This window comes from Pongo pygmaeus, chromosome 10 (assembly GCF_028885625.2).
Source record: "Pongo pygmaeus isolate AG05252 chromosome 10, NHGRI_mPonPyg2-v2.0_pri, whole genome shotgun sequence".
In the NCBI taxonomy this organism is placed as follows: domain Eukaryota; kingdom Metazoa; phylum Chordata; class Mammalia; order Primates; family Hominidae; genus Pongo; species Pongo pygmaeus.
This window is the reverse complement of record NC_072383.2, coordinates 123,717,805-123,745,712: the sequence shown is the minus strand read 5'-3', so window position 1 is coordinate 123,745,712 and position 27,908 is coordinate 123,717,805. Positions and strand designations below refer to the sequence as shown.

The 27,908-nt window shown below is 53.3% G+C and overlaps 1 protein-coding gene across 3 annotated transcripts in view; it reads left to right on the top strand.

Annotated features, from left to right (window-relative positions):
- Positions 1–27,908, top strand: part of DHX37 (DEAH-box helicase 37) — a 42,864-nt gene that overhangs the window by 3,149 nt on the left and 11,807 nt on the right. For all 3 annotated transcript variants that reach the window (XM_054443828.2, XM_054443827.2, XM_054443825.2), the window contains exons 2-16: positions 176–345; positions 3,788–3,900; positions 5,579–5,924; positions 8,924–9,072; positions 10,907–10,999; positions 13,532–13,628; positions 14,712–14,825; positions 17,161–17,262; positions 17,479–17,593; positions 18,908–19,003; positions 19,248–19,333; positions 20,314–20,458; positions 21,121–21,197; positions 21,501–21,733; positions 25,723–25,834. In XM_054443828.2, coding sequence (XP_054299803.1) covers positions 176–345; positions 3,788–3,900; positions 5,579–5,924; positions 8,924–9,072; positions 10,907–10,999; positions 13,532–13,628; positions 14,712–14,825; positions 17,161–17,262; positions 17,479–17,593; positions 18,908–19,003; positions 19,248–19,333; positions 20,314–20,458; positions 21,121–21,197; positions 21,501–21,733; positions 25,723–25,834 — 2,048 coding nt within the window. The remainder of the gene's footprint in view (positions 1–175; positions 346–3,787; positions 3,901–5,578; positions 5,925–8,923; positions 9,073–10,906; positions 11,000–13,531; positions 13,629–14,711; positions 14,826–17,160; positions 17,263–17,478; positions 17,594–18,907; positions 19,004–19,247; positions 19,334–20,313; positions 20,459–21,120; positions 21,198–21,500; positions 21,734–25,722; positions 25,835–27,908) is intronic.

Here is a 27,908-nt window from a genome sequence, read left to right as displayed (position 1 = left end):
CTGCGCCTGGCCTTGAGAACATCATAGTATTGTTATGAAAATAGATTTGACCTCACAGACCCCCCTGTTCCTGTGTGCAGGCTCAGGAGGCCCCCATGCGGGTCAGGGGGCCTGTGGGAGGCGGGACCAGAGCTACCTCAAGGAGAATGGAGACTTAATAACTGTGCTCTTTCAGACAAGGACACGTTGAAGGGAGTTGATGCAAGCAATGCGCTCGTTCTACCGGGGAAGAAGAAAAAGAAGACCAAAGCCCCTCCCCTGTCAAAGAAGGAGAAGAAGCCTCTGACCAAGAAGGAGAAGAAAGTGCTGCAGAAAATCTTAGAACAGAAGGAGAAAAAGAGCCAGGTACGCCCCACTCGGGCAGGGTCTGCAAGTGGCTCTCCAGCATAGAGAGAGATGGGGGGTCTCTCTCCTCCTGATGGGGTCTCTGTGGCGCAACTGATAGAACTTTCTGGAACGAGGAAAATTCCAGTGCATGGTCCAGTGCAGTAGCCACTAACCACATATTGCTGTTGAGCACTTGAAATGCAGCTACTATGGCAGAAGAACTGAACTGAACCATTCCGGAGAATGTCAAGCTTTTTTCCTTTATTGTTTTTTCTTCTTTTTTTTAATTTAAATTTAATTTTTTTTCTTTTTTTGTTTTGTTCCCCCACCCCCCACACCTTTTCTAGCTCTATCAAACCTTAAATTTTTTTTTTTTTTTTTTTTTTGAGATGGAATCTTGCTCTGTTGCCCAGGCTGGAGTGCAGTGGCATGATCTCGGCTCACTGCAACCTCCACCTCCTGGGTTTAGGCGATTCTCCTTCCTCAGCCTCCTGTGTAGCTGGGATGTGCCACCACGTCAGGCTATTTTTTTTATTTTTTTTTATTTTTAGTAGAGACGGTGTTTCACCATGTTAGCCAGGATGGTCTTGATATCCTGACCTCGTGATCCGTCCGCCTCGGCCTTCCAAAGTGCTGGGATTACAGGCGTGAGCCACCATGCCCAGCCAACCTTAAATTTTTCATAGAGGAAAAAAGTTTGTCATGGGAAATTCAAACATTTGCAAGAGTAAAGAGAACAGTATGATGAACTCCCACGTGCCCATTGCCAGCTCCAACATTGATCAGCCCCTGGTCAATCTTGGATCATCTCCACTGCTGGTCACTTTCCCACCCCTGGGTCATTTTGAAGCAAATCCCACATGCAATGAATCTGTACTAGTTTCCTGGGGATGTCATACAAATGACCACAAACTGAGGGGCTTAGGACAATAGAAACTGGTTCCTTCCCAGCGTAGGAGGCCAGAAGTCCGAGATCAAGGCGTTGGCAGGGCGGTGCTCCTCACTGGGCTCAGGGGAGGGTCATTCCTGGCCTCTTCCTGCTCCTGGCGTCTCCAGGCGTTCCCTTGGCTTGTGGCTGCGTCACTCCAATCTCTGCCTCCGTCTTCCCTCGGCCTTTCCTCCGTGTGTCTCTTCGAAGGGCGCTTCTCATTGGATTTAGGTCGCACTCAGATACTCAGGATCATTTCCTCTTGAGATCCTTCACGTAATTACGTAATTACATCTACAAAACCTTTTTTCCAAATAGGGTCACGTTTGCAAGTTCCGGGATACAAACACATCTTTGAGGGAGGCCTCCATTTAACCCACTATGCATAGCATTTTATCCATAAATATTTCAATTTGTATCTCTATAAGTAGAGACTTTTAAAAATGACCAGAATACCATTAGCACACCTAATCTTTTAATATCAAACATCTAGCAAGTGGTTAAATTTCCTGTTGTTTCATGGATACTCCTCGCCCTTCTCTTGTTTTTTTTCCCATTGTAGTTTATTTGTTGTTTGTCTTACAGTTTCTTACCTTCTGGATTTTTAAAATTTTATTTTATTTTATTATTTTTTGAGATGGAGTTTTGCTCTTGTTGCCCAGGCTGGAGTGCAATGGCATGATCTCAGCTCACCGCAACCTCCACCTCCCGGATTCAAGCAATTCTCCTGCCTCAGCCTCCCAAGTAGCTGGGATTACAGGCATGCGCCACCACATCCGGCTAACTTTGTATTTTTAATAGAGACGGGGTTTCTTCATGTTGGTCAGGCTGGTCTTGGACTCCCAACCTCAAGTGACCCGTCTACCTCGGCCTCCCAGAGTGCAGGGATTATAGGCGTGAGCCACTGCGCCCAGCCTTAAAATTTTATTTTACACATGCTCCTCTGCCATCTGAGTTTTTTGTACATTAGTATTTGGATCTGTAGCAGTGACTGTCATCCGGGACAGTTTCGCGCGCTGCCCCGGGGACATTCGGCAGTGTCTTGAGACATTTTGGGCTGTGACAACTTGGGAGTGCTGCTGGCATCTGGCAGGTGGAGCCATGGGATGCTGTTAACAGCCTACAATGCACAGAAAAACAAAAACTTATTTGGCCCTAAATGTCAATAGTGCTGAGATTGAGGAACCCTGACCTGGAGCCTTCATGAGAATCAAGTTTGACTTCTGGTGAGGCCACTGCACGTGGGAGCTGTGTCTTCACATCAGGAGGCTTGAGGGTCTCTCTCCAGAAGCTGTGGATGGGCAGTCCCCAGAGCCTTAGTAGGGGGAAGACTTACTCACCTGTGAGCGTGTTTTTTTTTTTTTTTTGGAGACAAGGTCTTGCTCTGTCGCCCAGGCTGGAGTGCAGTGGTGTGATCTCAGCACACTGCAACCTCTGCCTCCCGGGTTCAAGCGATTGTCCTGCCTCAGCCTCCCGGGTAGCTGGTACCACAAGCATGCGCCACCATGCCCGGCTAATTTTTGTATTTTTAGTAGAGACATGGTTTCACCATGTTGGTTAGGTTGGTCTTGAACTCCTGACCTCAGGTGATCCGCCCGCCTCGGCCTCCTAAAATGCTGAGATTGCAGGCGTGAGCCACTGCGCCTGGTCAGCGTGTCCTTTTTAAATCCTATTTAGGGTGCTTTCCCGCTGTGCTATACCTTTCTCTGTGTGTGTATGTGTGTGTGTGTGTGTGTGTGTGTAATACACACATAGAAGTGTGTAGGCTGGGCGTGGCGGCTCACGCTTGTAATCACAGCACTTTGGGAGGCCGAGGCGGGCGGATCACGAGGTCAGGAGATCGAGACCACGGTGAAACCCCGTCTCTACTAAAAATACAAAAAATTAGCCGGGCATGGTGGCGGGCGCCTGTAGTCCCAGCTACTCGGAGAGGCTGAGGCAGGAGAATGGCGTGAACCCGGGAGGCGGAGCTTGCAGTGAGCCGAGATCGCACCACTGCACTCCAGCCTGGGTGACAGAGCAACACTCTGTCTCAAAAGAAGTGTGTATAAAACCTATATGTACAATTACAAGAACAATAAAGTAAAAACTCACGAAACCCTCACCCAACTAAAAGAAGCCAACTGGGTATACCCCCTGCACACAGCATTGCTCAGGGTAGCTCGGGGACCAATTCACCTCAGACACACAAAGCCGCCTCCTTCCTCAGAGCAGCTAGGGAGCACTGCTGTACGTGACTGAGCTGTGCTTTGTCTTCTGTTGATGGACATCTGGTGGGCCATAATCTTCTACTGCGATGCCCTGCTACAGAGAGCCTCATTTCTACAACCCCAGATTCTGTAAAAGGGGTTAAAAAGCCAGCTTGCTGCGTCTGTTGACGGAAGAACACCATGCAACAGTAGAATTGCAATTTGACCTCCGATTTTAAAGACTCCAGGTGTTAATGATGCTGAAATTTTATTAGAGTCTCACTTCCCTTCTTAGGAGAGGGTCGTGATGGCAAATGCATAACACACTCGTTTCCTTTCCCAGCGAGCAGAGATGCTACAGAAGCTGAGTGAAGTCCAGGCTTCCGAAGCTGAGATGAGACTCTTTTATACCACTTCCAAGCTAGGCACTGGGGACCGCATGTACCACACCAAAGAGTGAGTTGGCCAGTCCTTTCCTAACCCTGCCCTCCCTCCAGGGCCTCCTAGGGAGGGCGCACAGGTTATGGGGTCCTCTGGGAGTGGAACATTTGAGAAAATACCTTTGTGATGGCCTGAGCGGCTGAAAATTCATTGTCATCCTAAATGCCTCTAGTGGGTAAAGGCCACAGATGCTGCTGAACCTTCTGCGACACACAGGACAGCAAAGTTTCTCGCTCCAGTGACGTCGGTGTTTTCCTGTGGTGTAGAGTCCCTTGTTACAGCTCTTTCAGCTTTCGTGCAGCTGATTAGGCCAGAAATTGCCATTAGGTGGTCAAGGGCTGGATTTGGCCCATCAGCGGGTTTTGTTTGGTTTGGTTTGTGTCGTGTTTTTTGTTTTTTGTTTTTTGTTTTTGAGACGGAGTCTCACTCTGTCACCCAGGCTGGAGTGCAATGGCGTGATCTCAGCTCACCGCAACCTCCACCTCCCAGGTTCAAGTGATTCTCCTGCCTCAGCCTCCCAAGTAGCTGGGATTACAGGCATGCGCCACCACGCCCGGCTAATTTTGTATTTTTAGTAGAGACGGGATTTCTCCATGTTGGTCAGGCTGGTCTCGAACTCCCAACCTCGAGTGATCTGCCTGCCTCGGCCTCCCAAAGTGCTGTGATTACAGGCGTGAGCCACTGCCTCCGACCAGTTTGTGTCATGTTTTAAGGCATGGGTGCTGTTTGCCAATATGTTAGCTTCCTGGCGCTGCCATAACAAATTACTGCAAACAACAGTGGCTTAGAACAACCAAGCCGGAAGGGTGCCGTGGCTCACACCTGTAATCCTAGCACTTTGGGAGGCCGAGGCGGGTGGATCACCTGAGGTCAGGAGTTTGAGACCAGCATGGCCAACATGGTGAAACCCCGTCTCCACTAAAAATACAAAAATTAGCTGGGCATGGTGGCTCATGCCTGTGGTCCCAGCTACTGTGGCGGCTGAGGTGGGAGGATCACCTGGGCCTGGGAGGTTGAAGCTACAGCGAGCCGTGATTGCACCACTGCACTCCATCCTGGGTGACAAGGTGAATTCATGTTCCCACCTAGTCTTGACTAGTTGGACGATCCGGCCACACCAGCAGTGTCCCCACCAAGCTACTGACCCTTAAATGGCCTGTGTGCCCCTCCCACCCAGTCCCACCTGGCTCTGCGGTCTCCTCAGCCTGTGCTGTTCATTTACATGAGGCCTGGCTGGTGCCTGTGAGCACTGTCAGTTAGTGACTGTTTATCGAGTGCAGAGACCCAGGCTCTCTGCTAGGCCCTGGGGATAGAGCAGCGCATAGAAATAAAGTCCTTTCTCTTAAGGAGCTTCCCAGTGTCATGAGGGGAGATGTAATCATGGGAAGTCATTAGGTGAGTGCATCTGTGTCCCGCGCTAGGAAGCACTGAGCAGAAAATGAAGCAGGGAAGAGCCAGATGGAGGGAGAAGGGAGAGATGTGGGGTCTGTGTGTGGTCAGGGAGCCTCCCTGACAGCTGGTGCTTAAGCAGAGGCTTAAGTGGAGTGAGAGGAGGTATCTGCAGGAAGGGGGTTTCAGGGAGTGTAACAGCAGGTGCAAAGGCCCTGAGGCAGAAAGGGGTGTGGCCCTGGAGTCCTGACCTCTGGAGATTGAGGTGGGGCCTCTGTGCCTGAAGTCTCTGCTATCTCAACAGGAAGCCTGACGAGGTGGTAGCCCCGGGCCAGGAGAAGATCAGCAGCCTCAGCGGTGCCCACCGGAAGCGTCGCCGCTGGCCCTCAGCTGAGGAGGAGGAGGAGGAGGAGGAGTCAGAATCAGAGCTGGAGGAGGAGTCGGAGCTGGCCGAGGACCCGGCTGCTGAGCCGGCTGAGGCTGGTATGGGGACCACCGTGGCACCTCTGCCGCCAGCTCCAGCACCCAGCAGTCAGCCCGTGCTGGCTGGGATGTCTGTTCCTCCTCCTCCAGCTGCAGCCCCACCACTGCCCAGGGCCCTGGCTAAGCCCGCTGTCTTCATCCCTGTGAACCGCTCCCCGGAAATGCAGGTTCGCCACCCGGTGTTTGTAATTAAGAATCTAGGTTAGCGGGCGAGAGGTGCGCAGAGGGTGTCCTGGTGAAGTGGGGCAAGGGCATCCCTTCTCTGTGCCTCCGTGTCCCCGTCTGGGAAAGGGGAGAGTGACTGCACCTCCCTTGAGGCTGTGGCAGGGATTGGTGCACAAGGAGGATCACAGTGCAGGGCGGGTGTCTGGCGGCACTCCTGGCAGGCTCGGGGCCCTGGAGGTCAGCCGCAATAGGTTCATCGCCATTGCCCTCTGACCAGCGGGCCTGGCCTGGGCTGCCCCGATCCAGATAAGAGCTTGGGCTGTGAATCAGTTGACCCGAAATCAAGTGCTGATTCCCCTGCTCTCCAGCTCACTTCCCGTGCATCTGTAAAATGGGAATACTCCGGCTACTGAAGGGGCTCCCCATCTCTGTGACTTTTCCCTTCCTGGTACAATGAGTGTCTCACTGGGTTGTGACGACAATGAAAGGATTTGGGGCATGGAAAGCCCACAGCCCACATAGGAATTCTGGATCCCTAGAGGTATAATGCTTGGCCGTTGAATGGAATTGGAATCCTGCGTCTAGGTACATTTTTCTGCTTCTGTATGTCTTCATCAGGGTAAGCTGACTGCTCTAGCAAATGACCCCAAAGTGCCAGTGGCTTCACACCACAAACGTTTGCTTCTAGGTGATGTCATCACCCAGTGCCATCTGGTGGCAAGGAGGGTGTGGGGTTCTGCTCCATGCAGTCACTCAGGGGCCTGGCCTCCTCCATTCCGTGTCCCTGCCATCCCTTGGGACTTCAGTTCCTGCTTTTCTTTGTGAATTTTTCTCTATTCATATCCTGTCCATATTCCTAAGCAATACATACCATAGGTTTGCCTGTATTTAAAAGTGGTGTCATGTCATTTATGTTATTCCAGTTTGCTTTTTTGTTACTCAGCATTATATCTTGGGATACATCCATGTTGATGCAGGCAGCTGAGGCTCATTTATTTTTTTCCCCACTGCTATCGAGTATTCCACGGTGTGAATATAATGCAGGATAAGTATTCTGTTGCTGGATAGTTAGTTGTTTTAGCTTTTTGCTATTATCTTCACTGCTGTTTTTGTTGTTCGTTTGAGACAGGGTCTCACTCTGTCACCCAGGCTAAAGTGCAGAGGTTTGATCTCAGCTGACTGCAACCTCCACCTCTGAGGCTCAAGTGACCCTCCTGCCTCACCCTCCCAAGGAGCCTGGGACTGTGGGCACATGCTACTATGCTTGGCTAACTTTGTATTTTTTTTGTAGAGACAGGGTTTTGCCATGTTACCCAGGCTGGTCTTGAACTCCCAAGCTCAGGCAACTCCCAAACTCAGGCAATCTGCCCACTTTGGCCTCCTAAAGTGCTGGGATTACAGGCATGAGCACCATGACCGGCCTTCACTGCTGTTTTAAACGTTCTTGTCCCTCTCCTATGAGCGCATGTGCAGAAGTTTCTCTTGGACAGTGTTTGCAAATGACGTCATAGCCATATTTGGGTCATGAATTGAGTAGCTTTTAATCTTTTCTTTTTTTTTTTTTTGAGACGATGTCTTGTTCTGTCACCGAGGCTGGAGTGCAGTGGTGTGATCACAGTTCACTGCAGCCTCTACCTCCTGGGCTCAAGCAGTCCTCCCACCTCAGCCTCCTGAGTAGCTGGTACTATAGATATGTGCCACCATGCCTGGCTAACTTTTTTATTTTTATTTTTTTTGTAGAGACAGAGTCTGGCTATGTTGCCCAGGCTGGTCTTGAATTCCTGGCCTCAAGCAATCCTCTGCCTTGGCCTCTCAAGTCACTGGGATTACAGGCATGAGCCATCATGCCTGGCCTCATATTTTTAAAAAAAACAAATGGAGGCCAGACACGATGGCTCATGCCTGTAATCCCAGCACTTTGGGAGGCCAAGGTGGGTGGATCACCTGAGGTTAGGAGTTTGACACCAGCCTGGCCAACATGGTGAAACCCCGTCTCTACTGAAAATATAAAAATTAGCTAGGCATGGTGGTGGGTGCCTGTAATCCCAGCTACTTGGGAGGCTGAGGCAGGAGAATCACTTGAACCCGAGAGGTGGAGGTTGCAGTGAGCCAGGATCACACTATTGCACTCCAGCCTGGACAACAAGAGTGAAACTCTGTCTCAAAAAGTAAATAAATACAACAAGTGGAATAGAATAGCATAGAAATAGAATAAAATTAAGAATATGAGTTTGTTGGCCAGGCATGGTGGCTCACGCCTGTAATCCCAGCACTTTGGGAGGCCGAGGTGGGCGTATCACCTGAGGTCAGGAGTTCAAGACCAGCCTGGCCAACCTGGTGAAACCCCGTCTCCACTAAAAATACAAAAATTAGCTGGGCATGGTGGCATGTGCCTGTAATCCCAGCTACTCAGGAGGCCGAGGCGGGAGAATCGCTTGAACCCGGGAGGTAGAGGTTGCAGTGAGCCGAGATCGCGCCACTGAATACACATTAGGGTGAGCCATGTTTCACAGAACTGTTCCTTCCATATACGATACATATACGTGCCTGTGTGTGTACTGAGTCATGATATAAAATGTATTTCTTTCCATGAGTCATAGGAGAAAATGTAGAAAGCCCCTGCTCTGGAATATGCACCTAGGAGAGGAACTGCAGGGCCACACATCCTTAACTTTGAGAAAATTCGCACCAGATTATTTATCGAAGTGGCTGTGCCATTAATTGAGACTCCTGCCAGCAACAGCTGAGGGTTCCCATATCTCTGAGAGACTGCTCTGCCCCAACAAAGCTGTGCCTGGGGATGTCAGGCCTGGTGTCCTGAAGAATGCGGTCTCTGTCTCTCCTGGACCATGGTTCCTGGTCCCCTCCCTAACTGTCAAGGCCTCTGTTCCCCAGCAGGCACATCTGTTCAGCACCCATGTGTCAGCTGCCACCTTCCTGGAGGTCACATCACTGTCTCTAGTCTTGCTGCTCCCTAAGTGCTGACTTCCTTTCCTTCCAGGAAGAACGGCTGAAGCTCCCAATTCTCTCTGAAGAACAAGTAATCATGGAGGCTGTGGCCGAGCACCCCATCGTCATCGTGTGTGGGGAGACCGGCAGTGGGAAGACGACACAGGTGCCTCAGTTTCTCTATGAAGCAGGCTACAGCAGGTAGGGGCTGGACACAGGGTTCTCTCTGGGTCCCTCAGTGACACTGGAGATGCCCCGAAAGGTCGATAACAGCCTGGGCTCCCCAGGATCCAATCCTGGATCTGTCCTGTGCGTGCTGTGTGACTTCAGACAAGCTACTTAACCTCTCTGGGCCCCAGCTGTGAGATGGGAATAATGGCACCTACTTCACAAGATTGTCGTGTGGATTAAGTGAGTGAACTTGCGTAGCACACTTAATTCCTGGCACATAGAGCTATGTGCTTACTATTTTCTTTTTTCCTTTTTTTTTTTTTTTTGAGACAGCGTCTCGCTGTGTCACCCCGGCTGGAGTACAGGGGTGTGATCTTGGCTCACTGCACCTCCGCCTCCCGGGTTCAAGTGATTCTCCTGCCTCAGTCTCCTGAATAGCTGGGATTACAAGCGCCCGCCACCATGCCCAGCTAATTTTTGTATTTTTAGTAGAGACAGGGTTTCTTTTTTTTTTTCTTTTTTCTTTTTATTATTATTTTTTTTGAGATGGAGTCCCACTCTGTTGCCCAGGCTGGAGTGTAGTGGCGCGATCTCGGCTCGCTGCAAGCTCCGCCTCCCGGGTTCACGCCATTCTCCTGCCTCAGCCTCCCAAGTAGCTGGGACTACAGGCGCCCACCACCACGCCCAGCTAATTTTTTTGTATTTTTAGTAGAGACGGGGTTTCACCATGTTAGCCAGGATGGTCTTGATCTCCTGACCTCGTGATCCGCCTGCCTCGGCCTCCCAAAGTGGTGGGATTACAGGCATGAGCCACTGCGCCCAGCCAAGAGACAGAGTTTCACTGTGTTGGTCAGGCTGGTCTCAAACTCCTGACCTCATGTGATCCACCCACCTCGACCTCCCAAAGTGCTGGGATTACAGGTGCGAGCCACCCCGCCCAGCCTGTGCTTACTATTTTCACTGTGTAGCCTGCCATTGGCACTTTTGACCCATGTGTGTTGGGGTCCCCAAGACCATGCTCAGGTTTGGTGATTGACCGGGGACTCCCAGGACTCAGCATGTTATCCTGCACATGGTTATGGTATATTACAGCGAAGGACGTGATCAGCAGAGGGCAGTGGTACCTGGGGTGTTCTGGGGAAGCCCAGCTCCAGCTTCCAGAGTCCCCTCCCGGTGGACTCACACAGGGCGCACTGGATTCTCCAGTAGCCACCTGTGGCCACACAGGAACTGTCCTCCACCAGGGAAGCTTGTTAGAGATTCAGGGTCCACGGCTGTTACTGGGGTCGCCTAAGCCCGCCCTGCCTGGCAGGAACGAAATCCTAGATGCCTAAAAGGAAAGCAGGTGTCTGGCATAAACCACCCTGTTTGCACAAACAGCCTGGGCACAGTGGGCCCCGCACTTACAGGGAATGGAGGGAGCTCTCCTGTTGTACAGGTTCAGGCACCCAGCGAGGGACAGCCCCATCAGCAGCCTTTTGAGGGAGAGCAGCCGCAGGCCCGTGGTGTTAATGTTCCCACAGAGCTGGGACCAGCCACCCATCGGCTTGGTGGGTTCCTGTGTCTGGAGGAGCTTGTGCTTGATTGGGGCAAACAGAGCTCCCAGCCTGGTTCCCCCAGGCCCCATTCCTTCTAGTGGCTGCCTGGTGTCCGCTGCATGGTGAATGTCGAACCATTTTCTGTGTGTTGTTGGCCTTTGGGCTGTTCCCTTTGCTGTTAAAAGTAGTGCAACCTGGCATTGTTTCCCACCACCCCTGGGTGAGCACCAGGTCAGTATGGCAAATCTTGCTGTGGAACTGCATGAGGCTTTGGGATGAACAGGTGGGGCCGCGCACTGTTGATGGCCATGTTCTTCTTCCCCCAGTGAAGACAGCATCATCGGTGTCACGGAGCCCCGCCGAGTGGCCGCCATGGCCATGTCCCAGCGAGTGGCCAAGGAGATGAATCTGTCCCAGCGGTGAGGGCTCTACTTCCTGGGGCGGACTATGGGGTGGTCCTGTGGACTTGCCCAGACGTGGGAAGCCCAGGAGGAAGCCAGCAGCATCTGTGCCGAGGGTGCTGGGTGGAGGAGTGTCACCTCTGCATGTAGCACTGGGAATCATTGTGGGAGAGAGCTTTCCAGGACCTGCCCAAGCAGGGGGCCTCCAAGCAGGCCCTCGGCTTACATCCTGCACAGTGTGCCAAGGGGACAGAGTGGCCCATCCAGGGGCTCGAGAACAGAGCAGGGGGCCAGATGTAGGCAGTCACGGAGCTAGTAACTAGCATTGCCGGGTTAATCTAAAACTCAAGGTTCTAAAGTACAAAATCTTGGCCAGGTGTGGTGGCTCACGCCTGTAATTCCAGCGCTTTGGGAGGCCGAGGCGGGCAGATCACCTGAGGTCGGGAATTCGAGACCGGCCTGACCAACATGGAGAAACCCTGTCTCTACTAAAAATACAAAATGAGCCAGGTGTGGTGGCACATGCCTGTAATCCCAGCTACTCGGGAGGTTGAGGCAGGAGAATCACTTGAACCCGGGAGGCAGAGGTTGCCATGAGCCGAGATCGCACCATTGCACTCCAGCATGGACGACGAGTGAAACTGTTTAAAAAAAAAAAAAAAAATCTTCAGGCGGTAAGTTTGTAGGACTTGCTTTGGAAAGCAACCTTGAACAGGCAGATATAGCACTTGCTTTACAATGGCTGGGAGCATGTGTTTATAATGCAGAGGCCTGTGTCTAACATGTCCAACATAGTCTAGAATCCAGAAGGCACAAAAGAGCACAGAGTGAGAGCTTGCCTCATCCGCCCACTCATCAGATGTTACTAGGCAGCATCTAGTGTGCCAGGCCCGTCCTGGGCTCTTAGGACGTGGTGGTGGACCAGACAGAGCTACCAGCCCCCCGGTCAGCATGCCAGTCGGGGGACTTGTTGTCTTTGTACATTAGGCTGGGAGGACACTAAGGCAGGGACGCAGTACTGGGGGCCCCTTCTCACCCAGTGCCCTGCCTCCTCTCCAGGGGCAGCCACCGCTGCCCCTCTCCTGCACATCCTCCTGGACAATTCTGTGCATAGTCAGCATGCATCTAGACAAAGCTGCCTCATCCTCTTTTTAACTTGTTAAATATTATAAAAATTTGGGGACTGGGCACGGCGGCTCATGCCTGTAATCCCAGGACTTTGGGAGGCCGAGGCAGGCGGATCACCAGAGGTTGGGAGTTTGTGACTAGCCTGACAAACATGAAGAAAACCCATCTCTACTAAAAATACAAAAAAATTAGCCAGGTGTGGTGGCACATGCCTGTAATCCAGCTATTCAGGAGGCTGAGGCAGAAGAATCGCTTGAACCCGGGAGGCGGAGGTTGCCGTGAGCCGAGGTTGCGGTGAGCCGAGATCACGCCATTGCACTTCAGCCTGAGCAACAAGAGTGAGACTCCATCTCAAAAGAAAAAAAAAAAAAAAAGTGGGGGGCATATACATAAGTAGAAAGGATAGTATAATGAGCCCCCAGGTACCCAAGACCCAGTTGTAATAATTGTCAACTCCTGCCCTACCCTGTTGGGTCTGTACCCTCCTCCTGGGCCCCCTCCCCACCATTGTTCAGAAGCAAATCTTCGGTATCTTATTTTATCCTCAATGTTTTATCCTCAATATTTTATCTCTCAACAGATCTGAGAGATAAGAACTAATTTTTTTTTTCTTTTTGGAGACGGAGTCTCACTTTGTCACCCAGGCTGGAGTTCAGTGGTGCGATCTTGGCTCCCTGCAACCTTTGCCTCCTGGGTTGAAACGATTCTCCTACCTCAGCCTCCCGAATAGCTGGCATTGCAGGTGCCCGGCAAATTTTTGTATTTAGTAGAGATGGGGTTTCACCATGTTGGCCAGGTTGGTCTTGAACTCCTCATCTCGGGTGATCCACCCACCTTGGCCTCCCAAAGTGCTGGGCTTACAGGCATGAGCCATTTTTTGTTTTTTGAGATGGTTCTGTCACCCAGGATGGAGTGCAGTGGTGCCATCTTTGCTCAGTGCAGCCTCAGCCTCTTGGGCACAAGTAATTCTCCCGCCTCAGCCTCCTGAGTAGCTGGGACTACAGGTGCGCACCACCACACCAGGCTAATTTTTGAGTTAAGACAAGGACTTTTTGTGAAACACACACAGCTGCAGTACCCCGATGATAGTTGCCAAGTCTGTGAAGTCTCCGGAACACACTCCAGCCCATGTGCAGGTCTCCCCGGCGTCTCCTGGCATAGTCGCCATTTGAGGAGGGCTCTGGCTGAGGTGTTCAGGGCCTGGCTCCTCAGTTGCCCTTAACAGCTCCTTCCCTTCCCTTCAGAAACCAGGATTTTGGAGGAGGAAGAGTGGACTGGGGAGATGTCTGGGACTTGTTTCGGGTTGCTGGCGGGCCCTGCCCTCAAGCCGCCTGCCTGCTCCACAGCCTGCCTTGTAGTGGCCCCGTGGCGACAGCCCCAGCCAGGCGCGGCTCTGCCCTAAACCGAACTCTACCCACACAGGGTGGTCTCCTACCAGATCCGATATGAAGGAAACGTGACAGAGGAGACCAGGATCAAGTTCATGACGGATGGTGTGCTGCTCAAAGAAATCCAGAAGGTTGGTTGCGGATCCTGGCTCACAGAGCAAGGCCAGTGGGCATGGGGGCGGGGTGCTAGGATGTCACCTGGGATATAAGCAGCCGGCAAGCCACCTGTTGATCCAGCACTCCCACGGTGCTGCGTGACTTTGGGCGAGTTACTTAACCTCTCCAAGCTCAGTTTCTTGATGAGTATGTTGATGCATTTCTCAGAGAATCCTTTTGAAGTGGAAGTTGTAGAGTGCATGCTAACAGCTTAGCACCGTGGCCCGTACCGAGAAGATGCTCGTGAAATATGAACTTGTATTTTTATTATGACCGACTCACAGAGTTCACGCCTTGCCCAGGGTGTACTGAACGCCTGTAGTGTGCAGGCTCTGCCCTGCGGGGGGTCCAGACACAGCCCTCTCTTGGGAGCTTCAAGTCCAGTTGCGTTTGGTGAGGGGCAGCACCAGACTCGGAGTGGGGTACGAGCCTCAGGCTGAGGGACGGGAGGGGCCGCTCGGGCTTGCTCTTGAGCATCTTCACGGTCCCTGGCCACAGAAGCTGCGTCCCAAGGACTTTCCATTTGTGAATCAGAACCCTAGCTGCTGCCTCCCCTGTCAGCCCTCTTGGGCCTTGGGGAAGCACCCCACGCTTCCTAGGGAGCCGGCCGTTCCATCAAGCGGGTGGCACGCGTGTCCAGAGAGCATGCAGGGCCCGGGTGGAGGACTGCTGTCTGGTGAAGAAGCTGTGCTCTGTGCTGGCTGTGACGTCCCCTTGGGCAGGGCCAGTCTCCCAGGGGGATGGCAAAGGTGATTCCAGCCCTCCTGGCTTTGAGGCCACTGGGACTCCTGGGGGTGGCGGTGGATGCAGTTTGGGTCTGGGTGGCCCCTGTCTGTGTGGCACCTGCTGTCCGACTGCCCACGGCCCCACCCCACATCTCATGTCCATTTCCCATCTGCCATCCCACCCTGCGGGCATCCGAGTTGAGCAGCTCACCTCTGATGAAGAGCAGCTGCCCTTCCTCTAACACTGTCTCCTCAAGTGGGAGTTCTGGGACGTGAAGCGGCCCTTGGGGCTCAGGCTGGAAGGGTGGGCCTCACCCCTGGACCTCCCCCCAGGACTTCCTGCTGCTGCGGTACAAGGTGGTGATCATCGACGAGGCCCACGAGAGGAGCGTGTACACGGACATCCTCATCGGCCTCCTGTCTCGCATTGTGACTCTCCGGGCCAAGGTAGCGCAGGAGGCGGGTGCTGGGGAGCCCCGAGCCCTGAACCCCCCAGCTCTGTCGGAGGCTTGGGCTCCCTTCACCTGTTCCCTGTTGTACCCTGGGCTGCTGCCATGAGCAGGTCCCCTGAGCACAAGGTCTCCCTGGGCATAGGTCTAGGCCCAGTGCCAGGGCCGTGAATCTTGGAACAGCCCCTGTGTGATCCCCTCCCCACCGCCCTGGCGCCAGCCTCATAAACTGGTGTCCTTCTCCCCATCCAAAGCAAGAGGCTCAGGAGAAGTGTTGATGCCTGGCCAGGCGCAGTGGGGCTGGTTGATGAGGCCTCTGGGCCTCTGGGATCAGCAGAGCAGGTGGTCCTGCCCGGCCAAGGGCCAGGCTCCCGGAGCTCTGAGAGGGGCTCCCCAGGGCCTCTTTCTCCGTCCCCCTGCTGCCCCAGCCTGACACAGGGGCCTGCTGAGTTGGTGGGTGCCACCCTCGGGCGGGGCTCCATGCAGTAGGCCTGTCCCACCCTCCCGGCGGGGAGAGGGGCCTGCGCTCCACATGTGCCACGAGCCTGGCCATGTTCAAGGCCCTGAAAATCGACAGTGAACAAGACGCTGTCTTGTTCTAGCAGTTCCTGCCCTCCTGGGGCCTCGACTTCAGCAAGGGTGGCAGGCAGGACGCAGACTCAGAGTATGTGAGCCAGTGACAGACAAAGCCAGGGTCAGTGGAGGGAGGACGCAGGGCTAGCAAGGGCTTCACCCGAAAGGTGACCTCTGAGCTCAAGTTGAAGGCTGAATGAGGGAGGGAGTGAGTGGGGTGCATCGCAGAGCGAGGAGAAGTCTGACTGGAGGAGAGCAGTGCAAAGGTCCTGAGGCGGGCGTCTGCCTGGTGCCTTTTTTCTTTTGGTAACAAGCTTTATTGGGCTGTGATTCACATTTCATATCATTAATCTGTTCAAATATACAATTCAGTGGCTTTTAGTCCACAGAGTGTGCAACCATCACCACAGTTTTATATTTTGTCACTCATCAATCCAAAAAGAAACCCTAGGCCGGGCACGGTGGCTCACGCCTGTAATCCCAGCACTGTGGGATGCTGAGGCGAGTGGATCACTTGAGGTCAGGAGTTCAAGACCAGCCTGGCCAACATGGTGAAACCCTGTCTCTACTAAAAAAACGAAAAATTAGCCAGGCCTGGTGGCGCACACCTGTAATCTCAGCTACTCGGGAGGCTGAGGCAGGAGAATGACTTGAACCCAGCGGGTGGAGCTTGCAGTGAGCCGAGATCACGCCACTGCATTCCAGCCTGGGTGAGAAAGCGAGACTTCATCTGAAAAAAACAAAAAGAAACGCTGTGCCTTTTACAGTTTTTTGTGGTGGTGGTTTTTGTTTGTTTTTGTTTTTGTTTCAAGGCAGGGTCTCATTGTCACTGAGGCTGGAGTGCAGTGGTGCAATCACAGCTCACTGCAACCCCAACCTTCTGGGCTTAAGGAATCCTTTTGCTTCAGCCTCCCAAGAAGCTGGATCATGGTCACTCTGTGTGTGACCATTTGCAAATGATTTCCCACAGTGGCTGCAGAATTCCATGGTACTTCCCCACCAGCAATGTCAGAGCTTCCAGTTTCTCCACATCCTGCCAGCACTTGTCATTTTCCATTTCTGTTATTCTAGACATCCGTGTGGGTGGACAGTGACACCTCACTGTGGTCTTGGTTTATGTCTTTGGGGGCCATCAGGGAGTCTAGAGTGGCCAAGCAGAGAGGGTGAAGTGGGGTCAGGAAGGCACGGGGGTGAGGCAGACAGGGACGGTCACTGTGGGGCAAGAGAGGGGCCTGTGCTGGGTGTCATGCCTCCCACAGAGGTGCTCTGGCCACTCCTTAGCTTCTGGGTTTGGGGTTTCATAGCAGCAAAGGCAGCAAGAGCTTGAAGCAGAGCTTACCATGAGGCCATGAGGCATTGCTGAGCGGCCTGGGGACCAGGGAGCTCCCGGGAGCTCCCTCCCACCCCCCCACAGACCCCAGAGAATCAGGCAGCTCCTCCCTGAGCCCCTGGAACAGACACTCAGTGAATCTTGGTGTCAGGTGGGAGCTGGGTTGGGTGGGCCCCAGTCTCAGCCCACCTGCCTCATATTCCACCATCAAAGCCTGACTCTGAAAGACCCCCTGGAACAAGCCACCACCCTGGGAGCGGCAGGTCCCGCTATTGACTCACTTTCTCCAAGGAGCCTTTGGCATCCAGAAAGGGGCAGAGGATGGGGGCTGGAAACGGGGTGGGCAGCAGGGTACCCCCATGCCGATTTCCCAGGCTTCAGACCCACCTGCGGTCCTGGGGCCGCGGTCACTGAGCCTGTCCTCCCGCAGAGGAACCTGCCACTCAAGCTGCTCATCATGTCAGCCACGCTGCGCGTGGAGGACTTCACCCAGAACTCGCGGCTCTTCGCCAAGCCGCCACCAGTCATCAAGGTAACACAGGGTCCCATGTCCTCTGTGAGCTTGGACGGCACAAGGACACCCTGGTGTCGGGAGCCTCCTGAGAGACCTCACTTGGTCACGTTGGGGATTGACAGCAGCTTGGAGGGGGTGTTAGAAACCTTGATTCGGAATAATGGGGAAAGGGAAGGCAGCCCTGGGCCGAAGCTCGTGCCCCCCACTCCCCATGCTTTCCTGGGCATCCCACAGGTGGAATCCAGGCAGTTCCCAGTGACTGTGCATTTCAACAAGCGGACGCCGCTGGAAGACTACAGCGGCGAGTGCTTCCGGAAGGTCTGCAAGATCCACCGGATGCTGCCCGCAGGTGAGGCCCTGGCCGGGTCAGGGGAAAGAAGCCTCTCTTCCTAAACCCTCGCTGAAGGCACGAGTGTGGGAGGGCCCATCTCCAAGTGGCTCAGAAAAGTCCCTTGTCCCTGCCAGGCCTCAGCTTCCTCACTTATTCCAGAGCGTTCACAACACCTGTCCTGCCTTATTCCACTCAAAATACTATGAGGCTTCAGCAGCTACCAGATGGTGGAGTTTGCCATCTGTCCCTATCTGATAAGCAGAAAAACCCACAGGGCCCAGGCCAGTGCTGGCAGGTGATCATAGACACTGCAGGGGAACAGGCACATCCCCTCGAGAGTCACAGATACCCTTCACAGTTCTGCCTTGTCCCCATCATACCTGCTCCGTTACCCACCTCATGTTACTGAAATGGATGTGACCTTTCTGTGTGAATAGATTGTGATAGCTTCCAGCCAGACTTTTTTTTTAAGACGGAGTTTTACTCTTGTTGCCCAGGCTGGAGTGCAGTGGCGGATCTTGGCTCACTGCAACCTCTGCCTCCCGGGTTCAAGTGATTCTCCTGCCTCAGCCTCCCAAGTAGCTGGGATTACAGGTCCCACACTGGTCGCACACTGCCACGCCCGGCTAATTTTTTGTATTTTAGTAGAGATGGGGTTTCATCATGTTGGCCAGGCTGGTCTCGAACTCCTGACCTCAGGTGAGCTGCCTGCCTCAGCCTCCCAAAGTGCTGGAATTACGGGTGTGAGCCACTGCACCCGGCCTAGCCAGAGACTCTTGTGTGCCGAATTCGGGCCCAAGGCTGGCTTTCTTCATGTTAGGGAGGCAAGGAGCCATGGGGGTGCTTCCCAACAAGCTTGACCTCGTACTTCAAGGAAGCCAAGGTCGCCGCTTCATGATGCTCTGTCCTTGCTCTGCTTACGGCCTTTCGGGGCTCCCATCCATTCTCTGGGAGACTGGGGCTGGCCGGAGGTGAGGTGGGAGCTTGAGCAGTGAGGCTTCCTGCAGCCTCGGGTCTCAGGGCAGCCGCGGCGCTGTCGCTGTCGCGAGGGTGGTGTGCAGGGTTCTGCGTGAGCACGCTTCTCAGGGCTTTTGGGTCTGTTCCTGGGAGTGGCGCTGCTGGGCTGTGCGGTCGCCATGTTTGTTGAACTCCCTGGCGGCAGCTCCTTCAGTCTGGGGGTGCTGCCCCCTGCTCATCTATGTCTGTGTACTCCTGTCCTCCCCCATTATCCCTGGAACCCCGCCTCTCAGAGCATGGCTTGGCAGGTGCTCCTTGCTAAGCAAATGTTTGTGAGTGACTGATGGATAACAGAGGGGCCCATTCTTTCCACAGGTGGCATCCTGGTGTTCCTGACGGGGCAGGCTGAGGTGCATGCGCTGTGCCGCAGGCTCAGAAAGGCTTTCCCACCCTCCAGAGCCCGGCCACAAGGTAAAGAGGACGCCCCGACCAGCGCTCTGCCCTGAGCAGCTGGGCTTGGCCCCGTGCTCCCTGGCTGGGGTGCAGCTCCCGCCTCTGAGCTTCCCTCTGGAAGCATCAGCACCTTTGCCGTCCCCCACCTCACCCCCGAATAAATGGCCACCACTGAGTGGCCGTGCCTTGAACAACAAAGAGCAGCGTACTGGCGACCATGCCGGCCACAGACACCTTTCTCCCCAACCTGCCCCTCTCCCAGAAAAGGACGACGATCAGAAAGACTCGGCGGAGGAAATGCGGAAGTTTAAGAAGTCGAGGGCCAGGGCCAAGAAGGCGCGGGCCGAGGTATGTGGGGGGCTGGCAGGGACTCCTGGAGAGTAAGGCTGCGTTGTCCAGGATGGCGGCTGCCAGCCCCATGTGGCTGCTTAGGTTTCAGTGTAATTGGAATCAAATGAAATTAAAAATCCAGTTCCTGGTCGGGCACAGTGGCTCACGCCTGTAATTACAGCACTTTGGGAGGCCAAGGTGGGAGGATCGCTTGAGGCCTAGAGTTTGAGACCAGCCTGGACAACATGGTGAGACCATGTCTCTACAAAAAATTTTTTAGATTAATCCAGTGCAGTGGCGCATGCCTGTGGTCCCAGCTGCTCAGAGGCTGAGGCGGGAGAACCATCTGAGCCCAGGAGGTCAAGGCTGCAGTGAGCTGTGATGGCCCCAGTGCACTCTAGCCTGGGCAACAGAGCGAGACTCTGTCTCAGAAAAGGAAAAGAAGGCCGGGCGTGGTGGCTATGCCTGTAATCCCAGCACTTTGGGAGACTGAGGCAGGTGGATCACCTGAGGTCAGGAGTTCAAGTCCAGCCTGACCAACATGGCGAAACCCTGTCTCTACTAAAAATACAAAATTAGCCAGGCATGGTGGCGTGCACCTGTACTCCCAGCTACTCTGGGATGACTGGGCTGGGAGGGGCTTTCCTCTAGCCTCTGCGTGAAGGCACCATGGGTCTTGTGGTCCGTGACAGTAGCGTAAGCACTCAGCGGTCTCTGACTTGCCTGTTGCACTACCGATGTGTCAGGCAGCGATCCAGGTTCCTCACGTGTGTTCACACAACCCTCCCACCAGCCTGAGAGACAAGGTCTATGATAGTCCCCAATGTTTAGGTGGGGAAACTCAGGCAGGAAGAGAGAATTATGTGGCCTGCCCCAGGTTGCACGGCCCATGGGTGTGGACTGGGGCTTCCACGCGAGGGCACCTGTCTTCCTGCACATGCCGCGTCCTCACATCCAGGATCCCTGCAGCCCAGGTGTCTATGTCTTGTTCGCCGTAGGTGCTGCCCCAGATCAACTTGGATCATTACTCGGTGTTACCGGCAGGCGAAGGCGATGAGGACAGGGAGGCAGAAGTGGATGAGGAAGAGGGGGCCCTGGACTCCGACCTCGATCTGGACCTGGGGGATGGCGGGCAAGATGAAGGTGTGGCCCTAGCACCGCTTCCTGCTCACGTTCATTAGCTCTGCCCTGAGGATGTACCCAGAGCCCTTGTGGGCCCCCCAGGAGCTGGGGTTCTAGCAGTTTTGTCCCCGATGCTTCCTGAGTTCTTGAAACTGCCCGGCATGAGGAGGCCTCGAACATTTGCCATGTTGAATATAATGGGGGCTGCCAACCCCTTTGCTGAGGGACGCAGGCCTCCAGGGCCCAGGGGTGTTGCCCAGCTCCATGTGCTTGCAGGGGCCCCCTGAATGTAGGTGGACCCAGTGCCCTGCTGTGCCCAGCCAGGGGCTGAGTGGAGCAGCAGAGAGTACCCCAGAACAGGCTCAGCCTGACCCCACCACAATGCTGCCAGGACACGAGGAGCGGAGTCAGGCCCCCGGGATCCATCCCAGGGGTTTGGAGGAGGAGATTGTGCAGCACAAGGGTTCAGATCCAGTTCAGGGCAGCAGAGACAAGAGAGCCCCTGGGAACCTCTCAGCAGTCCCCCCAGGCTTGGCCTGGCTGGTCCCAAGGGGAGCCTCTGCAGCAGGGCAAAGAAAGGAGCTCTGGTGGAGCAGCCTGTGGGCACAGGGCCGCTGTGGCCAGCTCCTGCCTGTGGGCATCTGTCCCGGCCTGGGTGCCAGTGACCTCTGCTTTCCCTCCAGGTGAGCAGCCGGATGCCTCCCTCCCGCTTCACGTGCTCCCGCTGTACTCTCTGCTGGCCCCAGAGAAGCAAGCACAGGTAACCGTGCTGGGCCGGTGCCCAGCTTTTGGGGCACTTTTAAGGGCATTGCAGTGGGGTTGGTCAAGCCCTTGGTGGTCCTCTCCATCTGCTGTTTGATCAGCATCCCCAGAGTTTTGAGGAATATTGGGGTAGTTTTGGAGAATAGGGAACCCTCCCCCAAGGCACTGGGTCCCAGATGGGATGGCTTGTCCTTGCTACCTCTCCAGCACACCAGCCTGGCTGGCTTTGTCCTTGAGCCTCCATTCCATGATTTCTTTCCTGATTCTGGTGTTTTCCTGCCATCCCTTCCCTGAATCCTAGGTCTTTAAGCCTCCACCGGAGGGGACTCGGTTGTGTGTTGTGGCCACCAATGTGGCCGAGACGTCTCTCACCATCCCTGGCATCAAGTATGTGGTGGACTGTGGGAAGGTTAAGAAGCGCTACTACGACCGTGTCACCGGCGTGTCCTCCTTCCGTGTCACCTGGGTCTCCCAGGCATCAGCTGACCAGCGAGCGGGCAGAGCAGGACGGACAGAGCCCGGCCACTGCTACAGGTGGGTCACCCAGGCTCCTCCTCAGGGACGTTGGTGCCGCCTTGCAATAGCCACTGAGGAACAGGGGAAGGACGCTGACCCCACCTCCATCTGTAGTGTGTCCCGTGTCCTGCTGGGCCCCTGTGACTTTGGGGTGCTCCACCGCCCTTTTGCTGGCTTTCAGATACTCACACTATTTCTTTTTTTTTTTTTTTTTTTTTTTTGAGATGCAGTTTCACTCTTGTCACCCAGGCTGGAGTGCAATGGCATGATCTCAACTCACTGCAACCTCCACCTCCTGCGTTCAAGCAATTCTCCTGCCTCAGCCTCCCAAGTAGCTGGGATTACAGGTGTGCGCCACCATGCCCAGCTAATTTTTGTATTTTTATTATATTTATTTATTTATTTTAATTTTTGTATTTTTAGTAGAGACGGGGTTTCACCATGTTGGCCAGACTGGTCTCGAACTCCTGACCTCAGGTGAGCCACCGTGCCTGGCCTACTCGCACTTTTTTTTTTTTTTTTTTTGAGACGAGTCTCGCTCTGTCGCTCAGGCTGGAGTGCAGTGGCGCAGTCTCGGCTCACTGCAAGCTCCGCCTCCCGGGTTCACGCCATTCTCCTGCCTCGGCCTCCCGAGTAGCTGGGACTACAGGCGCCCGCCACCACGCCCGGCTAATTTTTTTTTTTTTTTTTTTTGTATTTTTAGTAGAGATGGGTTTTCACCGTGTTAGCCAGGATGGTCTCGATCTCCTGACCTCGTGATCCGCCTGCTTCGGCCTCCCAAAGTGTTGGGATCACAGGCGTGAGCCACCGTGCCCGGCCACTGTTTCTTTATTCTGCTACTGAGGTCAGGCCCAGCTCTTGAGTGCTGTTTGTTTGTTAACAGCTTGATCAGGATATAATTCACATACCATAAAGTGCATAATTTTAAAGTGTACAATCCAGGCGTTTTTAGGACAGTCACGGAGTTGTGCAACCATCACCACAATCAATGTCAGAACTTCCCATCAACCCAAAAAGAAACCCCGTGACCACTGCAGTCACCCCCACTTCTTCCCCGCCCCAGCCTGCGGCAAGCATCAGTCCACTAGTTTTTGTCTCTAGGGATGTGCCTGTTGTGGGCAGTTCAGATAAATGCAATAAAGTTATACAAAGTGTGGCCCCTCGTGTCTGGCCTCTGCCGCTCAGCACGGTGAGTTTTCAAGGCTCACTCTGGGTGGCAGGTGTCAGTACCCCATTCCTGGCCGTGGCTGAATGATACCACACCATATGGATGTGCCGAGTTTTGTTTGTCTGTTCATCAGCTGGTGGACGTTTGGTTGTTTTCACTTCTTGGCTATTGTGGATAGTGCTGCTCTGAACACTCAGGTGCAAGGATTTGTCTGGCTCCGTTTTCATTGCTCTTGCAGTGGAACCTAAGAGAACCGCTGGGCTGTATGGCAACTCTGGGTTTAACTTACTGAGGAACCACCAAACTGTTTTCCACAGCAGCTGCCCCATTTTACACACCTACCAACAGTGAATGAGGGTTTCAGTTTTTTCACATCCTCTCCAGCACTTTTTTATTTTATTTTTTTTGAGATGGAATCTCGCTCTGTCACCCAGGCTGGAGTGCAGTGGTGCAATCTCAGTTCACTGCAACCTCCATCTCCTGGGTTCAAGCAATTCTCCTGCCTTAGCCTCCCAAGTAGCTGGAGTGATAGGCATGCGCCACCATGTCCGTATAATTTTTTTGTTTGTTTGTTTGTTTTGTTTTTGAGACTGAGTCTCGCTGTTGTCAGCCTGGGCTAGAATGCAATGGCTCAATCTCAGCTCACTGCAACCTCCGCCTCTAGGATTCCAGCAATGCTCCTGCCTCAGCCTCCCAAGTAGCTGAGATTACAGGTGCCCACCACCACACCCAGCTAATTTTTGTATTTTTAGTAGAGATGGGGTTTCACCATGTTGGCCAGGCTGGTCTATCGAACTCCTGACCTCAGGTGATCCACCTGCCTCAGCCTCCCAAAGTGCTGGGATTACAGGCATGAGCCCCGGCGCCCGGCCAATTTTTAGATTTTTAGTAGAGACAGGGTTTCACCGTGTTGGCCAGGCTGGTCTTGAACACCTGCCTCGGCTTCCCAAAGTGCTGGGATTATAGGCATGAACCGCTGCACCTGGCCAGCACCAACACTTATTTTTAATATTTTTGTTTTGCTGGGGTTTTTTTGAGAAACAAAATCTCACTCTGTTGCTCAGGCTGGAGTTCAGTGGCACAAGTATAGCTCACTGCAGCCTCCGCCTCCTGGGCTCAAACAGTCTTACCGCCTCAGCCTCCCAAGTAGCTGGGAGTAGAGGCACGTGACACTGTGCCTGGCTTCAGGTTTTTTTTTGTTTGGTTTGGTTTTAATGTGTGACTATATCCTGTCACACACAGCCCTGCCGAGGTCCTGAGAACATGTGGCCCTACCTCCCCCACCCTTACTTTTTTTAATATGAAAGCTTCAGTATTTTTGAGCCTAGCTCTCCTAGTGGGTGTGAAGTGGTATCACATTGTGGCTTTGGTTTACGTTTCCCTAATGACTAATGATGGCCTCTTTTCATGTGCTTATTGGCCCTTTATGCATCTTCCTAGGGAACTGCCTCTTCAGATCTTTTGCTCATTTTTTAATTAGATTATTTGTCCTTTTATTGTTGATCTGTAAGAGTTCTTTAGGCCAGGCGTGGTGGCTCACGCCTGTAATCCCAGCACTTTGGGAGGCTGAGGTGGGCAGATCACAAGGTCAGGAGTTCAAGACCAGCCTGGCCAACATAGTGAAACCCTGTCTCTACTAAAAATACAAAAATTAGCTGGGCATGGTGGCATGCACTTGTAATCCCAGCTACTTGGGAGGCTGAGGCAGGAGAATCACTTGAACCTGGGAGGCACAGGTTGCAGTGAGCCAAGATCACGCCCCTGCACTCCAGCTTGGGCGACAGAGCGAGACTTCATCTCAAAAAAAAAAAAAAAAGTTCTTTATATAATCTGGATATTAGATCCTAATCAGATGTGTCATTGACAAATATTTTCTCCTAATCCGTGTGCTGTAATTGTGTGTGTGTGTGTGTGTGTGTGTGTGTGCGTGTATGTAATAAATAGCTTTATTGCTGTTCCTTTTGTCAGGGCTACATGTTAATTACAAAAGTAGAAAATTTAGAAAATTTACAAAGAAAACCAGTAAGAAGTAACTGTAGTTAAAGTGTAGAGTGCTATGCACCATCCCCTGTTTTAAGTACTCTACATGGAATAATACCTTTTCTCTTGGTTTTGAGACGGAGTCTCGCTCTGTCGCCCAGGCTGGAGTACAGTGGTGCCATCTGGCTCACCGCAACCTTTGCCTCCTGGGTTCAAGTGATTCTCCTGCCTCAGCCTCCCGAGTAGCTGGGACTACAGATGCACGCCACCATGCCTGGCTAATTTTTGTATTTTTAGTAGAGATGGGGTTTCCCCATGTTGGCCAGGCTGGTCTCGAACTCCTAACCTCAAGTGATCCGCCTGCCCCAGCCTTCCAAAGTGCTGGGATTACGGGTGTGTGCCGCCACACCCAGCCCGTGGAATAATATCTAATTAATTTTCACCAATTCCTTACCAGGCAGCTGCAATTTGAGCTGCATTTCACAGGTGAGGAGAACAAGGCAGAAAGAGGTGAAGCACCGTGCCTGGTGTCAGGTTGAGATCCAGTCCCAGTGGCGTGCTGAGTTTTGTGTTTGTTGTCCCTGTTTCTCTCTGCCCAGGCTGTATTCATCTGTGGTTTTTGGTGTGAGTTTTGTGTTTGTTGTCCCGGTTTCTCTCTGCCCAGGCTGTACTCATCTGTGGTTTTTGGTGTGAGTTTTGTGTTTGTTGTCCCAGTTTCTGTCTGCCCAGGCTGTATTCATCTGTGGTTTTTGGTGTGAGTTTTGTGTTTGTTGTCCCTGTTTCTCTCTGCCCAGGCTGTATTCATCTGTGGTTTTTGGTGTGAGTTTTGTGTTTGTTGTCCCGGTTTCTCTTTGTCCAGGCTGTATTCATCTGCGGTTTTTGGTGACTTCGAGCAGTTTCCTCCTCCAGAAATCACCCGGAGGCCTGTTGAAGACTTAATCCTTCAAATGAAAGCTCTCAACATTGAAAAGGTCAGTTGCTGCCCCCAGCCCTGCTCTCAGCCACCCCAGTGGGCCACCTCCCATTCCCTGAGGCAGGGAGCCCAGAGCTGGGTCTGCTGGTGCCTGGCCTGCGGCAGCTGCTTACACAACAGTGCATCAGCAGGTGCTCCTAGGGCTTCTGGGCTTCTGTGACCGCTGCCTCCCCAGTGCTGCATCCCCCGTGGGCACCCAGGGGATGGCTGCCTGGAATAGAGGCAGCAGGGTCCTGCACGCTGTTCTTGTACTATCCGTCCGTGGGGTGTGCAGAACGTGCTGCCAGCTCTTCCTGGCAGCAGCCTTCTCCAACCCAGTCCTCCAGTGGAGGGGGATCCCTCTAGGGTCACCCTCCCTCCCCTGCTCCAGGGCAGGCTGAGCCAGGCAGTGCCCCGTGCCATGCTGCGTGCTGTCCTGTGGGCATTCAGATCCCCATTTAACTGATGAGGAAACAGAGGCAGGGAAGTGAAGGTTTTTGTCCAGGGACACACATCTAATAAGTGACAGAACCCACATGGTCTCCTAGTGCCTTTTAAACATCTGTGCTCACTAATTTTTCTAGATGTTAATAGGTTCAAAATTATAAAAACTTCAGATACTTGAGATCATCAGGGAGAAGGTGAAGCCCATCCCACTGTCCACCATTTGTGACCTGTGTCCCAGTTATGTTTCCAAACACATAACATCCTGTACTTTATTACTTTGGTTTTCTGAATATTGTGTGATATTTTACATGCTGCTTTGGGCTTGATTTTTTCACCTAATAAAAATCATGGGTGCTGGCCGGGCACGGTGGCTCACACCTGTAATCCCAGCACTTTGGGAGGCTGAGGCATGTGGATTAGTTGAGGTCAGGAATTTGAGACCAGCCTGGCTAACATGGCAAAACCCCGTCTCTACTAAAAATACAAAAAAAAAATTAGCCAGGGAGGCTGGGCGCAGTGGCTCACACCTGTAATCTCAGCACTTTGGAAGGCCAAGGCAGGTGGATCACAAAGTCAGGAGTTCAAGACCAGCTTGGCCAACAAGGTGAAACCCCGTCTCTAGTAAAGATACAAAAAATTAGCTGGGTATGGTGGCACACGCCTGTAGTCCCAGCTACTCGGGAGGCTGAGGCAGGATAATCACTTGAACCCAGGAGGCGGAGGTTGCAGTGAGCCGAGATTGCGCCATTGCACTCCAGCCTGGGTGACAGGGCAAGACTCCATCTCCAAAAAAAAAAAAAAAAAAAAAGCCAGGTGTGGTGACAGGTGCCTATAATCCCAGCTACTTGGGAGGCTGAGACAGGAGAATCACTTGAACCTGGGAGGCAGAGGTTGCAGTGAGCCAAGATCATGCCATTGCACTCCAGACTGGGAGACAGAGCAAGACTCCATCCCCCAAAAAAAAAAAAAAAGGCCGGGTGCATTGGCTCACAGCACTTTGGGAGGCCGAGGCGGGCGGATCACAACATGAGGAGCTCAAGACCAGCCTGGCCAATATGGTGAAACTCCGTCTCTACTAAAAATATAAAAATTAGCCAGGCGTGGTGGTGGGCACCTGTAGTTCCAGCTACTCAGGAGGCTGAGGCAGGAGAATTCTTGAACCCGAGAGGCAGAGGTTGCAGTGAGCCGAGATCACGCCGTTGCACTCCAGCCTGGGTGACATAGCAAGACTCCATATCACACAAAAAAAAAAAAAAAGAAAAGAAAAGAATCACGGATGCCAAGTGTGTGCTGGGCGTTCTACACGTGTGACCTCAGGTTATCCTCCCAGCCACTCTAGGAGGGAGTTACTAGTGTTATCACCCCATTTTCCAGATGAGGAGCCTGAGACACTGAGACAGGCCTGACTGTGGGTCACGTGGATAAAAAGTTTCAGGGCTGGGCTGGGAGCTCAGTGTGGCTGGGAGCACTGTTGGGAGTGCCTCCCACAAGTGACATCAAGTCCACTCTGTAGGAACTCCACAGTGGCTTCCCCTGGCTCTTGAGTCAGCTCCAGAGCAGGCCCCCACCTGCCTTCCCCCAGACCTGGGTTCCTAGCATTGCCTCCCTACCTGCGTGCCTGCTGCAGGCTCACCACCCCGCCTCTA